At 41.6% G+C, this 13,030-nt stretch overlaps 1 protein-coding gene across 3 annotated transcripts in view; it reads right to left on the reverse strand.

Moving 5' to 3' along the window:
* IGF2BP2 (insulin like growth factor 2 mRNA binding protein 2) overlaps positions 1-13,030 on the reverse strand; it is a 153,463-nt gene that overhangs the window by 13,319 nt on the left and 127,114 nt on the right. For 2 of the 3 annotated variants that reach the window (XM_054700419.1, XM_054700420.1), the window contains 3 exons: positions 12,229-12,351; positions 11,779-11,914; positions 9,095-9,223 (listed from right to left, as the gene is read on the reverse strand). In XM_054700419.1, coding sequence (XP_054556394.1) covers positions 9,095-9,223; positions 11,779-11,914; positions 12,229-12,351 — 388 coding nt within the window. The remainder of the gene's footprint in view (positions 1-9,094; positions 9,224-11,778; positions 11,915-12,228; positions 12,352-13,030) is intronic. The other variant, XM_054700421.1, reaches the window with a different exon arrangement.

Consider the following 13,030-nt stretch of genomic DNA (forward strand, 5'->3'; position numbering starts at 1 on the left):
TCTCATAAGAGAAATTGTTTTTTTGAATTATGGTTTTCCTTTTCCTCACAGAAACTTGTGTAAGGTCAAGATAGACTGCAGTTATGCTCCCAATCTGGGTTTAAATATTCCTAACACAAACACCACCAAATTTAGATATACTAGTTGGATTTGAGGACAAAATTTAGCTGTAAAAGGTAAAAGGACAATCCCCATCCTCTTACTAATGTTATAGCTGGAAAACTGTCATGGGGAAAGAACCCTGAGCTCAGTAACTAGAAGCTGCTTGTAGCTGTGGTCCTGCCATTCCCCTCTGTGTGTGTGACATGGGATTTAGCTCAGAAGACGTGGGTCTGAACCACTAACTCTGTATAAAGTTGGAATAATTTGTTCAACCTTCCTGAGCTTCATTCACAAATGGATTAAAATTAATATCTATATCTTATAATACTGTTTGAGGGTTTATTCAATTGCTTGTTCATTCATGCAACATATATTGAGCACCCTCTATGTGCAAAGCACTGCTCAGGTGCTATGAATACAGCTACTAAGAAAGAAGAGGTCAGGGCCTCCCTGGTGGCACAGGGGTTAAAGACACAGCACTATGAAGCTATCAGCAGCCACTGCTGACTGAGTTCAATCCCCAACCAGGGAGCTAACCCACATGGTGCAGCAGAACTCTCCTGTCTCCCTGCTGCTCCCCTCAGCCAGTGTATTTCAGTAGATTCACCTGTTCTGCTCCCCACTCTGTCTCTGGAGAATCCTCCTCTCACCACCATCCCCACCGGCACACCTCTGCTCTACACCCCAGTTCTTGTATGCATAAATAAATAAATCATAAAAAAAAAGAAAGAAGAGGGTGCAGATACCAGGGAACGCATGTTCTTTGGGAGGCAGACAAGCCCTGAGGGACGAAATGAACTGGGCGAAGTGCGGAAGGAAGAGGCTGTGGAATGAGGATGACCGTGTCAGCTGCCGTGGTCTGGGAAGACTGGGAAGAGCCCCAAGTTGGGCCCTGCAGAGGAGAGGAGCTCCACTCAAGGGACAGGGGAGATAACACTATGCAGGGCTCACAGAGGGACAGAGCTAAGGGAGGGTTTGGCCTGTTAGAAAAAAAAAGAGAAGAGGCTGGCATGTAAGAGCAGGAGAGTACAGCGGGATAAGCGGAGGCAGCCAGAGTGAGCTCAGCTGGTGCTGTGGGCCCTGCTCTGCACATGGGCTTAACCCACAAGAGCAGAGGATGCTGGAAGGATGTGAAGCATTTGATGAGGTCACAAAAAGGGAAGTAGCTACCATCAGACACTGCACTGGCTCAGTCAAAAGGTGTTGAATTAGTTGTTTATAATGAAATGTGTTGTTTTTCAGGGAGTATTTCCTATTTCTCATCCCCCCAAAGTTTATAGGGAATCTACAACCTATAAACTAAATGGAAAAGGACTTTCTAAACATAATGATGAAAAAAGTAGCCTGTCAGTGTCGTGAATAAATATTCTCTTTAATGGGAAAGCAGCTGCACACAGGGGATGGGGGTTGTCTCTAAGGACCTAGGACCCCAAAGTGGCAACTGGCCTACTGTCCCAGTTTGAGGATCCGTAACTATTTTATAGGGAGAAGTCACTTTACTTTTGAGTATTTCAAAAGCATCATGTTGGGGAAACAGAAGGAGGTTTGATTGTGAAGGTGTCCCTGCCAAGTGTCCCTCCGACCCCCAGAAGCGTGAGGGGCTAGTAATTACTACCCACTGGTTTATTTCACATTCTGATTGAGGGGAATTAGTGTTTGCTGGGGGGCAGGCAAGGGAGTCTATATCAAACACTTGTGAAAACTGAAAAGGGAATGAAAAGCAGTTGGGCTTGCTTTTCCTGGGAGAACTGCAGGGCCCTGGCTCTGGGCTGTTAAGAGGGTTGTTAATGCATGAGTTAAGTGACACTGTGGAGCATGAAGAAGTCAGGAGGAGGGGAAAGTAAGGGGTGGAGAATGTGCTGCGAATTATGTGAAATACTGCATGGCTTTGGAATGGTGTGACGGCAGGTGCTCTCCCTTGGAGCCAGGATACGGACACAGGCCTGGGAAGGGCAGTGGACTTGGCCAGAGGGTTAGTGTGACAACAGAGCCGTCCAAGATCAGAGTGTCAAAGTGCATCCCCACAGCATCTGCATATTTACCTCGGGTGCCCTCACAGGACAAGATCAAGAGTTGATGGGGACTAAACAATAATAAGCCAGCAAGAAGTAGAGTCAAGATTTGAATTCAGCTCTCTGTGTCTGCCTCTGCAGCCCAAGATCTTATTTCGTACACCTTGACCTGGAACACTTGAGTTCACCGGCTCAGGTACGGCCCTCAGCACATTCTATTAAACAGCTTCCTACGGGTTCTAATATACCCTCTATTGGGCTTATTAAAAACATAACTAGGCAATCAAAACTCATTAGACATATATAGAGAATCAACAGCATTCAAGAGGGGAGCAAGGCCAAGGCAGGGAAGCAAATGATCCCAGTGAATTGACTCAGGAAAGAGAGCAAGTTTTTTTAAAAAGTCTGCTTTGAGTTCATGGGGAGGTTCAAAAGGATAATTTTTTTATTTTTTTTTAAGATTTATTTATTTATACAAGCACTGGGGTACAGGGCAGAGGCATGGGAGGGTGAGAGAATTCACCAGAGACAGAGCAGGGAGCAGAACAGGCAGAAGGACCGAAAACACTGCTGAGGGGAGCAGTGGGCGAGGCAGGAGAGGTCTGCCACACCATGTGGGAATCTCCCTGGCTGGCCCGGAGTGGAACTGGCACTGCAGAGACTGCAGACAGCTTCACAGTGCTGCGCTCAACCCTCTGCGCCACCGGGGAGGCTAGGATAATTTTTTTTTATGATTTATTTTACAAGAACCAGGGTACAGGCCAGATGTGCAGGAAGGTGAGAGGATTCACCAGAGACAAAGTGGGGAACAGAACAGGCTGAGTGACTGAAATACACTGCTGAGGGGAGCAACAGGCGAGACAGGAGAGGTCTGCCCTGCTATGTGGGTATCTCCACGGCTGGCGGGGATCGAACCGGCACTGCAGAGGCTATGGACAGTGCCGTGCTCAACCATCTGTGCCAAAAGGATAATGTTTTAATGTGGGAGTAGACTGGTAGGAGAAAAGAGAATTCAGTTGATCTTGGAAATTAAAGACATGATTGGTGAAGTAAAAGCTCAAGAGAAGTCATATATGTAGCAGAGCAGACACTCCTGAGAGCCAATCAGTGTTTGAGAAAAGCAACCCATGCAAAACAAAGAGAGACATGAAGGGAACACGTACCTGTCTATAAAGCGAGAACTACAGAAGGAGAAAATGAAGTGGATAGGGGAGAAACAAAACTAATTACAGAAGCAAAAGATTTTCCAGAACCATAGAAAATCATGAATCTTTACCTCAAAGGTTCAGATTCAGATTTCCAATTTCAAGGGTGAAGGCAAAGACTACAAAAGGCAACAAATGTACAGACAGAGGAAAAAGATGTAATCTACAAAAGACAGAGAACCAGGCTGGTAGCACATTTATCTGAAAACCAAAAAACTAAAAAAGTGTGTGTCAGAGTTGTAAAGGAACTGGGGCCCTGGCATTGAACATTTATTCATGTCTGAGGGGAAAGAAGAAGTATTTTTAGACACAAAAGTTTAGACATTTTACTACTGATGTACTGTTCCTGAAAAAAAAGCTGTCGGAGGAAGAGAACTCTAGACAAATAACTAAAATATGGTAGACAAGAAACCATCTGCACTGAATGAAGAAACCAATACAAGTTTAACTATGAGATTAAACTGGATCATGAGATTGTCTATGAAAAAAATAATAATTCGGATGAAAATTCCAGATTATTTGGGCCTCCCCGGTGGCGCAGCGGTTGAGCGCTGGGTTGTGAAGCAGCCCGCAGCCTCTGCAGCGCCAGTTCGATTCCCAGCTGCTCCCCAGCCACTAGAGGAGGGTCCCACATGGCGCGCAGACCTCTCCTGCCGCCCGCTGCTCCCGTCAGCAGTGTACTTCGGTCCTTCTGCCTGCTCTGCTCCCCGCTCTGGCTCTGGTGAATTCTCTCACCCTCCCGCGCTTCTGACTGTACTCAGTGCTTATTTAAATAAATAAAAATAAATCTTTTTTTTGTTTTGTTTTGTTTTTATAGAGGCATGTTTTTATTTATTTATTTATTTTTATTATTATTATTTTTTTTGTTTATACAAGCACTGGGTACAGTCAGAAGCGCGGGAGGGTGAGAGAATTCACCAGAGCCAGAGCAGGGAGCAGAGCAGGCAGAAGGACCGAAGTACACTGCTGAGGGGAGCAGCGGGCGGCAGGAGAGGTCTGCGCGCCATGTGGGACCCTCCTCCGATGGCCAGGGAGCAGCCGGGGATCGAACCGGCGCCGCAGAAACTGCTGGCAGCTTCACAACCCAGCGCTCAACCGCTGCTCCACTGGGGAGGCCCTAAAAATAAATCTTTAAAAAAAGAAAAAAGAAAATTCCAGATTATTTTAGAATAGTACAATCAAACCACATAAAAATCTGTTGAAAATAAAGATTGTGACAAACCATAATCCCAGTGTGAAAACAGTATACTACAGTCAAAATTGAAGAAGTCTTATAGATAAAAATATTTATGCAGAGGACGCAATTCATGAATGAAAAGCTTGGTTTTGTAGTTGTGAAGACAACTTTGACTCCATCAGATTTGCATCTTTCTAAATGCTCATAATTTCCCCAAAATTGAAGATTTCCAAAAATTCTTACGAGAATTAGAAGATTAGAAATGTTCCAATAACCTTCACCCAGTATAAAGTACATATATTCACAAGATAATAAAAAAGAAGCCTTTAATCACTTACAAATGTAAAGAAAACAAACAAAAAAATCCCCTAACAAATTTGGCTATGAAAAAGAAATTAAAAGAGAGATAGAACCACAAGATTGGAGATTTAAAAGGCAACAGTCTGCTTTGTACAACAAAGGCAAAAAATGTACATACAGAGGAAAAAATTGTTATCTACCTTAGAAAAGAGTGAGGAGGTATGATCTCTCACCAAACAAAAGGCAAGGCTCTGATGTTTTAAGGAAAGATTTTATTAAATCTTTGAAGAACAGAAAATTCCTATATATCTCTTAAATTTACTAAGCATATTAAAAGTTGGCCATCTTTCTTTCTTGGAGAAAAAAAAAATAATAGCCCTGCTGTTAAAATTGGCAAACAGATTATAAACCTATGGTGACTGTGGTGTAGATGAAGAGATGGGTGGAACAGCTGACAGTCCAGAAATCTGACTCAGTGGAAATGCAGTGTATGACAGAGCTGGCATTTCAAATTGAGTGATTAAAAAGATGCATTAGTCAATATGCAATTTGGGGGAAATTAGCTATCCAATTGGAAAAATAATAAAGTTGGATCCCTGTCTCAAAGTATAAAAAATATAAATTCTCTATGAATTACAAACATAAATAAAAACAACAAATCTCCCCAAATCAGCAACTGAAAATCACTTTAAAAAACATGGGAGAAGGGCCTCCTCTGGTGGCGCAGCAGTTGAGCACTGGGCTGCGAAGCTGCGCACAGCCTCAGCAGCGCCGGTTCGATCCCCAGCCACGGGGCGAGGGTCCCACATGGCGCGCAGACCTCTCCTGCCGCCCGCTGCTCCCCTTAGCAGTGTATTTCATCAGTCTGCCTGTTCTGCTCCCCGCTCTGGCTCTGGTGAATTCTCTCACCCTCCCGCGCTTCTGACTGTACCCAGTGCTTGTATGAATAAATAAATAAATCTTAAAAAAAAAATCTTAAAAAAAATAAATAAATATCAAAGGCCAGAATACACAAAGGAAAACACCACTGACTGAACTGCTTCAACTCTTAAAATTTCTGCATGAATTAAATTCTGTTGGAGAGAAATCTGGAAATGAAGTGAAATCTGAAAATGAAGTAGATGGAGGAGAAACAAAACGAAAATCAATTACAGAAGCAAAAGATTTCCAGAACCAAAAAAATAAAATCATGAATCTTTATCTCAAAGGGCTCAGATTCAAATTTCCAATTTCAAGGGTGAAGGCAAAAAATGTACAGACAAGAAAAAGTTGTTATTTACAAAAGAAAGAGAACCAGGCTGGTACATGTACACTTTGATGCAATAGTTCCAGGAGTAGAGAATTTTCTTTCCGATATACTCATACACTGTGCAAAGACATGTATAAGGATATTCATTTTGATACTGTTTGTAGTAGAGGAAACCTGAGGATGTATAAAATGTCTAAAAATAATGTGCCGGTTAGAAAAATAAGAGTAAATTCATACAATGGAATACTATGCAGCCATTAAAGAGACTGAAGTCTAGCTATAGAAAGATGCCCCTGATGAGTAAGAAAACTTGTAATTCCTTATAGATGGCATGGTTACATCTGTATTTTTAAGTGAGAAAACATTTAATACATGTATACATATTATAGTGTTATATTTTCCAGGTGTGGTTGTTGTATATAATTTGGGAAAGAGAAGAAGGCTCAAGTATAATCTATTTTAAATTATTATGGCACAAGACATCACAAATAAAGCAGAAATAATCTGGTGGAGAAGATTTATACCATGAACGTGGTTAACAGATATATAATTAGCTGTTACAAATAATGAAGGAAAAGGATGTAGAAAAAATAATAATAGCAGGTCAGATTTACATAGCAATTTACGTGCAGGTTTTAGCTGGTTCACTCAGTCTCAGAACAATCCCATGATACGTAGGCTTTTATAACCCCCGTCTGACAGATAGGGACATGGAGACGCAACAAGGGCCAAGTGGCTTGCCCAAGTTAAAAATAGCAAATGATAGCTCAGAAGTTCAAAAGCAGTCTGAATCCAGAACCTCTACTGCCTCTTAACAGACCAATGGGCAAGGAAGACAGACATTTCATTAGAAAGGAACAAAAAAGGCCAATAAACTCAAGAATTGAGTCTCATAACAAAAGGAATTATATTTTTAAGTATCAGATGGCAAGGAATAGCCATTGGTAGTCAGGGCATGGGAGAAAAAACCCTCTGTCACACGTTCTTGATGGCAACAAGTATAGGGCACCCTTTTCATATCAAATTTATGTATTATGTGCATCAACATTTATATGTTTTATAATTATTTATTATAAAATGTATTGATTATTTATTATAAAATCATTATTATAAAATCCTTTCTTTGGCTCAGCAATTATATTTTCAGGAAATTTGCTACAAGCAAATAACTGGATAAAAGAGTGAAGATGTATTTATAAAGACTTCCATTATAGAGGAAAAACTTGGAATATATATATTCATCATGTATAAATTATGTTTATATACACATATACACTTTTCTTATTTTAGTTCAGAGGGTTGCAGACTTCATTTGTAAAAATAAAGAGCCATAGGGTTTCTAACACTCTTACCAATTCATCTTTGCTATCTTAGTAAGAAAGCAAATAGACAATAAATAAATAAACAGTCATGGCTGTGCTCAAAAAAAAACTTTATTTACAAAAATAAGTGATGGGTTGATCTGACCTCAGACTGTTGTTTGCTGACTCCTCCTTTAAATGGTCAATTTTATAGAAGTGGTCTCTTTTATTATACCTCTCTCCCACCATTTATGCTGCTTAGATTGAATGGGTAGCCTGATTTGGGGCTTATCTTCTAAGGACAGTATCTACAGCCTTTCTACTGAGAAATGATATGTCTACTAATACCATTTAATTGTACCAAGCTTGGACATTCTCAGATCTCACAGGGAAGACACGAATCTCTCAGCTGTTCTTACTCCTTAGAGCCATGTGACCTAGCAGCTGCCACTATCCCTCCTGCACCTCTTCAGCTCCCTCTAACACACACACACACACAGAGCACACACACATGCACACATGCACACACGCACACACAACACACCCCACACAACACACCCCACACGTAGCGTTCAGCATGCACACAGAGCGCACACACAGCACATACATACACCACACATACACAGCACACCCCACACACAGTACACATGCACACACCACACAGACACAAACAGCACACACACAGAGCACATAGCATACACACACAGCACACACAGGACAATATTGTTTAAAGGAAATTCTTTAGTTTAAAATAAAATGAATATAAACCTAAAGTAGTAGTATGAGAGATTGAGAAAGCTTAGAAGATGTGATATAAACAAGGATTGCAGAATGTGTGTGTTCCCATGACAAAGGACATCAGTGCCAGCCCATGTCTGTATTTTGTTGGCAGAACAGCACAATGGGTTCTGCTGTCTATCTGTACAGATAACCCACAGAGCTGCTAGGAATCCTCTCAATGCAGTGACTACACCAGAGACCACCTCTCAAAAGAAAAGGAAGCTAATGTAATGATTCTTCCCATTTTAACAGTTTCATAAACCCTGGGGAAATTTTCCTTAAAAAATAAGCAATGTGGAGAAGAAATAAAAAAAGCTGTCAAGTATCCTCAAACCAATTTGGTAATGTATTGATCTTAAATAATATTCATGGATGGGAGCAACAAACTGAAAACTCATAAAGTTCACATTATTTCCTTGCTACTAATTATGACTCGAAAAATATTTATTGAGAACTTACTAAATACCAGGCATTGTGCTAAATGTTCAGAAACACACACTGTTATTTTGTTTAAAAAACTGCAGATAATAAAATATATGTGAATTGTAGACATAGGTGTTTATGGGGGTAGGTGGGTGGGTGTGGGTGTGTGTGCTTGTGCACTGCCAAGAATCATCCAAGTGCTCTAATATTTTAATAAAGGAACGACACCCATGAAGGTTCTTATTTGAGTCAACAATCTTTTTTTTCCCAATGAATAGGCTTCTAGTGATGAATTTGCTGGTAGTTTCTCTCCTTCCTAGCTATGACATATACTAAGGTTAAGAGCACATAATTAGAGGATGGTCTAGTAATATTAATCTGTCCATCAGGAAAAAGTCCTAGGAAAGGAGGATTTGTCCTACAATCACTTATAAGCATGGCCTTTGAATTAAAGCTTGATTTACCTTTGATTTAACATGGCAGGGAAATGCTACTACAGGAGGTGGCCCGAGCATGAGCAAACCTCTGAATGCTGAGCTACTTACAGTGAAAGGGTGGTAGGGGGGAGCGGGGGGAGCTCCTCGGGGCCCTGCTGGTGGAGGCAGCACGGACAGTCCTGTTGAAAAGATGCCAAGTGCGCTGAGGTTCAACCCTGGGATCAGATTGGCTTGTTGCTGGGAACAGAAATGGAAAAAAAGATGAGGGGAGGAGCCAGAGAGGCCCAGCTTGCCTGGGTCAACTCCCATTGTCTGGGTGGCACCAGAGTCTCTTATTCAGCTCTGCCCTGGCCCTGTGGACCTCTGGCCCACCCTGCTACTAGGGTCGGTTCTCCAACCTCCATCTGGCCATGGCATTCCTTCAAAACTCTGTGCCCCTGAGAATGTCTACATATCTTCACACAGCCAACGAGGCTGTTTCTGGGGACATGAACTACCTCTTCAATCTCTCTCCAGTTAACTCCTCAGTCCCAGTCTGCCCAGTCCTGCTCCTCTCTCACCACTGGGCCATCACATGATGTCTGCCTGCAAGGAGAGTGCTTCTCCCCTTCCCTCACCTGGCTAAGTCCTATTCATGTGGGCTTTACCTGAGTTCAGGTGTCTCCTCATGTAGGAAGTCACCTTGCATCCCAATGATGTCAGCTCAAATCCCCTTTTTTTGTGCCCTTGCAACAGTGCTTATCACAAGGTATTTTAAGTCTCCTGTTCAGTTGCCTCTTCCCTATGTAGACCATAATTCCTAAAAGCAGGATAGGAACTGCCTTCCTTAGTGTTGTGTTCTCAGTGCCTGGTACATAGCAAGTACTCAACAAATATTTGTTGAATGAATATTTTTTAAAAAGTCCAATCAATATTTTTTTTCTAGCTATATTCAAGGAAAGCTCAGACCTCTTGCCAGGATACCACAGATGCCTACACCACTCCAGATTCAGAAGGTTTACAACTTTGGCTTTTCACCATTTAGTTGCCAGCTTCATGGTCCTCTTGCTTGGCTTAGTTCATATTTAAACATGGGGATGTTCCCATGAGCTGGGATGATTTTTAACATAGCCCTGAGAGGCCCCGGATGTGGAATCCCACCCTGGACAGGGTCCAGCCTTTTCGTTCCCAAACTTTTATTCAGCAGTTCCCCAATGTTTCCTATTTTCTTATCAGTGGCTCTGGTTATCCAGTAACTTGCCTTTCTTTTAGAATGTTTAGAAAAGTAGAGCTGGGATCCTTAGCCTTTGCCCAGGTTGATATATAAGATCTAGCAGTTTTGCTATTCAGCTATCAATGTATGACTTTGGTAGAGAATGAATTAAAGTGATGGGCTTGGGTGAAGATGTTTGGAATACCCATACTCTTTGGCAGCTTTTCTGGGTGTTCACAGGAAAAGATGTTTATCATAAGATGTCAAGAATCCAAAAGAAGATAACGAGATTATCAGACAACTCTTCCACTGACAAGTACACAGAGCAGGGGGAGAAAAGGTTGTTCTGGAGTCTTCTCACCATGTCACTTAATTGTCAAGTGATATGGGCTGCTACACTGGGGGCTGGGCCGAGGTGGGGGACAGACTGCTGACCTGAGGCACAGGACTATGTGGAAAGTGCTATGATGAGGATTTAACCTACATACAGCCTGTGTTCACATTTACTACTCCATGAAATATCACCTGCTCTGGGATTTGCCCCTCAGTCTCCAAGAGGGATGAGAACAGTTGATAACTGTTGAAGCTCGAATATGGGCACATGAGGGTTTATCATAATATCCTTTCTATTTTGCATATGGTACAAAATAATTATAAAAAATGAAAAGTTTTACTCCTCTGAGCTGAGCTTGAGCTTAGCTTGGACAAGTATTTTTAAATTTTCTAATGCCAGACTAGCGTCTCCCTATTATAAAGAGAGAACTAACTAGCAATCACAGGAAGGACAAACCTAAATCAGTTTTCTACAAGTATTAGTGACTTAGGTGGTTGACAACATTAAATGGACAGTCTAAAGAAGTAAATCAGTAAGCAAGAGATAAATCAGACGTTAATCTTAAAGTATGATTTTTTAAATTAGAAAAGAAAAAAATCCCACTTACTTAACATACCAGCTATTTTAATTTTTGCAAGTAGTCATCTAATTATTTTGATTAATTTTATTTTTTTAAAGATTTATTTATTTTTATACAAGAAACAGGACACAGGTCAGAGGCACAGGAAGGTGAGAGGATTCACCAGAGACAGAATGGGGAAAAGAACAGACAGGTGGACCAAAATACACTGCTGACGGGAGCAGCGAGCGCGCCAGGAGAGGTCTGCTGCGCCATGTGGGTTTTTCCCTGGCCAGCTAGGAATCGAAAGCGCATTGCAGAGGCTGTGGACAGCTTCACAGTGCTGCCCTCAACCTGCTGCACCACTGGGGAGGTCCTTGATCAATATTATTTTTACAAAGAATAACCCTAGTTATATACATTATAATCTTTTCCCAATTAACATTAATTGTAAGCAATTCCTCACTTTACAGTCTTTAAAGTGATGACATTAGTGGCTTCACCCTATTTTGTCCAACATTTGTAATACTTTACTAGTTGCTTTTCTGATTATTTACATGTCCTTGCCCTGGAAAGGCAAGAATAACTCTGTGTACCTATTATAAGATGCTTTTTCACCAACTGAATGACAATTGTTGTTACAGAGGCTTGGGTCCTACCTGAAAAGACATGTGAAAGCAGTACAGAAGAAAGCACCAGGCACTCACATTAACAGCCAGCATATCGTTTTCAAAGGCCTCACGCAGCTTCTTCATAATCTCTATCTCCGCGTTGGCACAGGCCTCGATTGTGCCCTTCACAGTGATGGTTCTTTCAGGATTGTATATGCTCAAATCCTGCAAGCTGGTCATGAAGAGGAAGAGAAAAATTTCTTTTTTTTTTAAAGGAAAAATAAAATCCCAGAAGTTTCAAAAACAATTCTGATGGAAGAGGCAGAGAGAAGGTGGATTATGGTACAAGGTATCTGCCAATTGCATCTGAAATCTTAGTAGTGACTTAGATCATATCCATAATAGAAAATGTTTTACTGGGAACTATAAATATTTGTTCTGATGGTGTTAGAGATCATTACATCACTTATGATTTATGAATGAGTTATGCATATCAAAATGCTCAGACTGTCCATTATTAGGCAACAATCTGAACTTGTGACTTACGATGAGATTGTTATCTTGGTGCCTGTCTCATGTTCAATTTTCTTCAAGTTTCTGCCTTCTTTTCCTATCAGCCTTCCGACCAAGCCATTATGGGCCAAGATTTTCAAAGGAATCTCTTCAGCTCTAAAAAACAATAATTTGACACTTAAGGTAGACACAGTGGTTGCCTCCCAAGAGCTATTATTTTGCTTTTTTCTTACATCAGAATCATTTTTGTAGGTGCCAATGGCCATGGGTTTTAGGAGAGGCTGGGTCCCTCACTAACCCCATAGCAAAAATTCTGATTAACAAAAGCCAAACTGGGCCTCCCTGGTGGCACAAAGGGTAAAGTCTCAGCACTATGAAGCTATCAGCAGCCAGTGCAGCATGAGTTCAATCCCCGGCCAGGGAGTTACCCACATGGTGCAGTAGACCTCTCCTGTCTCGCCTGCTGCTCCCCTCAGCAGTGTATTTCAGTAAATCCACCTGTTCTGCTCCTTATTCTGTCTCTGAGTATCCTCTCAAACCCCCCACCCCGCACCTCTGGCCTACACCCCAGCCCTTATATGCATAAATAAATTGTTTTAAAAAAGCTAAACTATAGTAATTAAACTCCCTGTTGTGACTGGATGGTAATGAGCACATGAGGAAGATCTGGCCAAGAAGTTGAGGCGAAATCTGTTGGGGGACTTCAGGAAGTGTTTCCTTGTTTTCAAAAAAAGGCACAAGTAAAAATGACATCAGCCAGGTTCAAACCACAGCCCTTCTGACTCCCACAGAGACACCCTTTTAACAACAGACAGGCCAGAATACCTCTGTGACA

Source organism: Talpa occidentalis, unplaced genomic scaffold (assembly GCF_014898055.3).
Source record: "Talpa occidentalis isolate TD23 unplaced genomic scaffold, MPIMG_talOcc4v2.1 talOcc4.4, whole genome shotgun sequence".
Taxonomy (NCBI): Eukaryota; Metazoa; Chordata; class Mammalia; order Eulipotyphla; family Talpidae; genus Talpa; species Talpa occidentalis.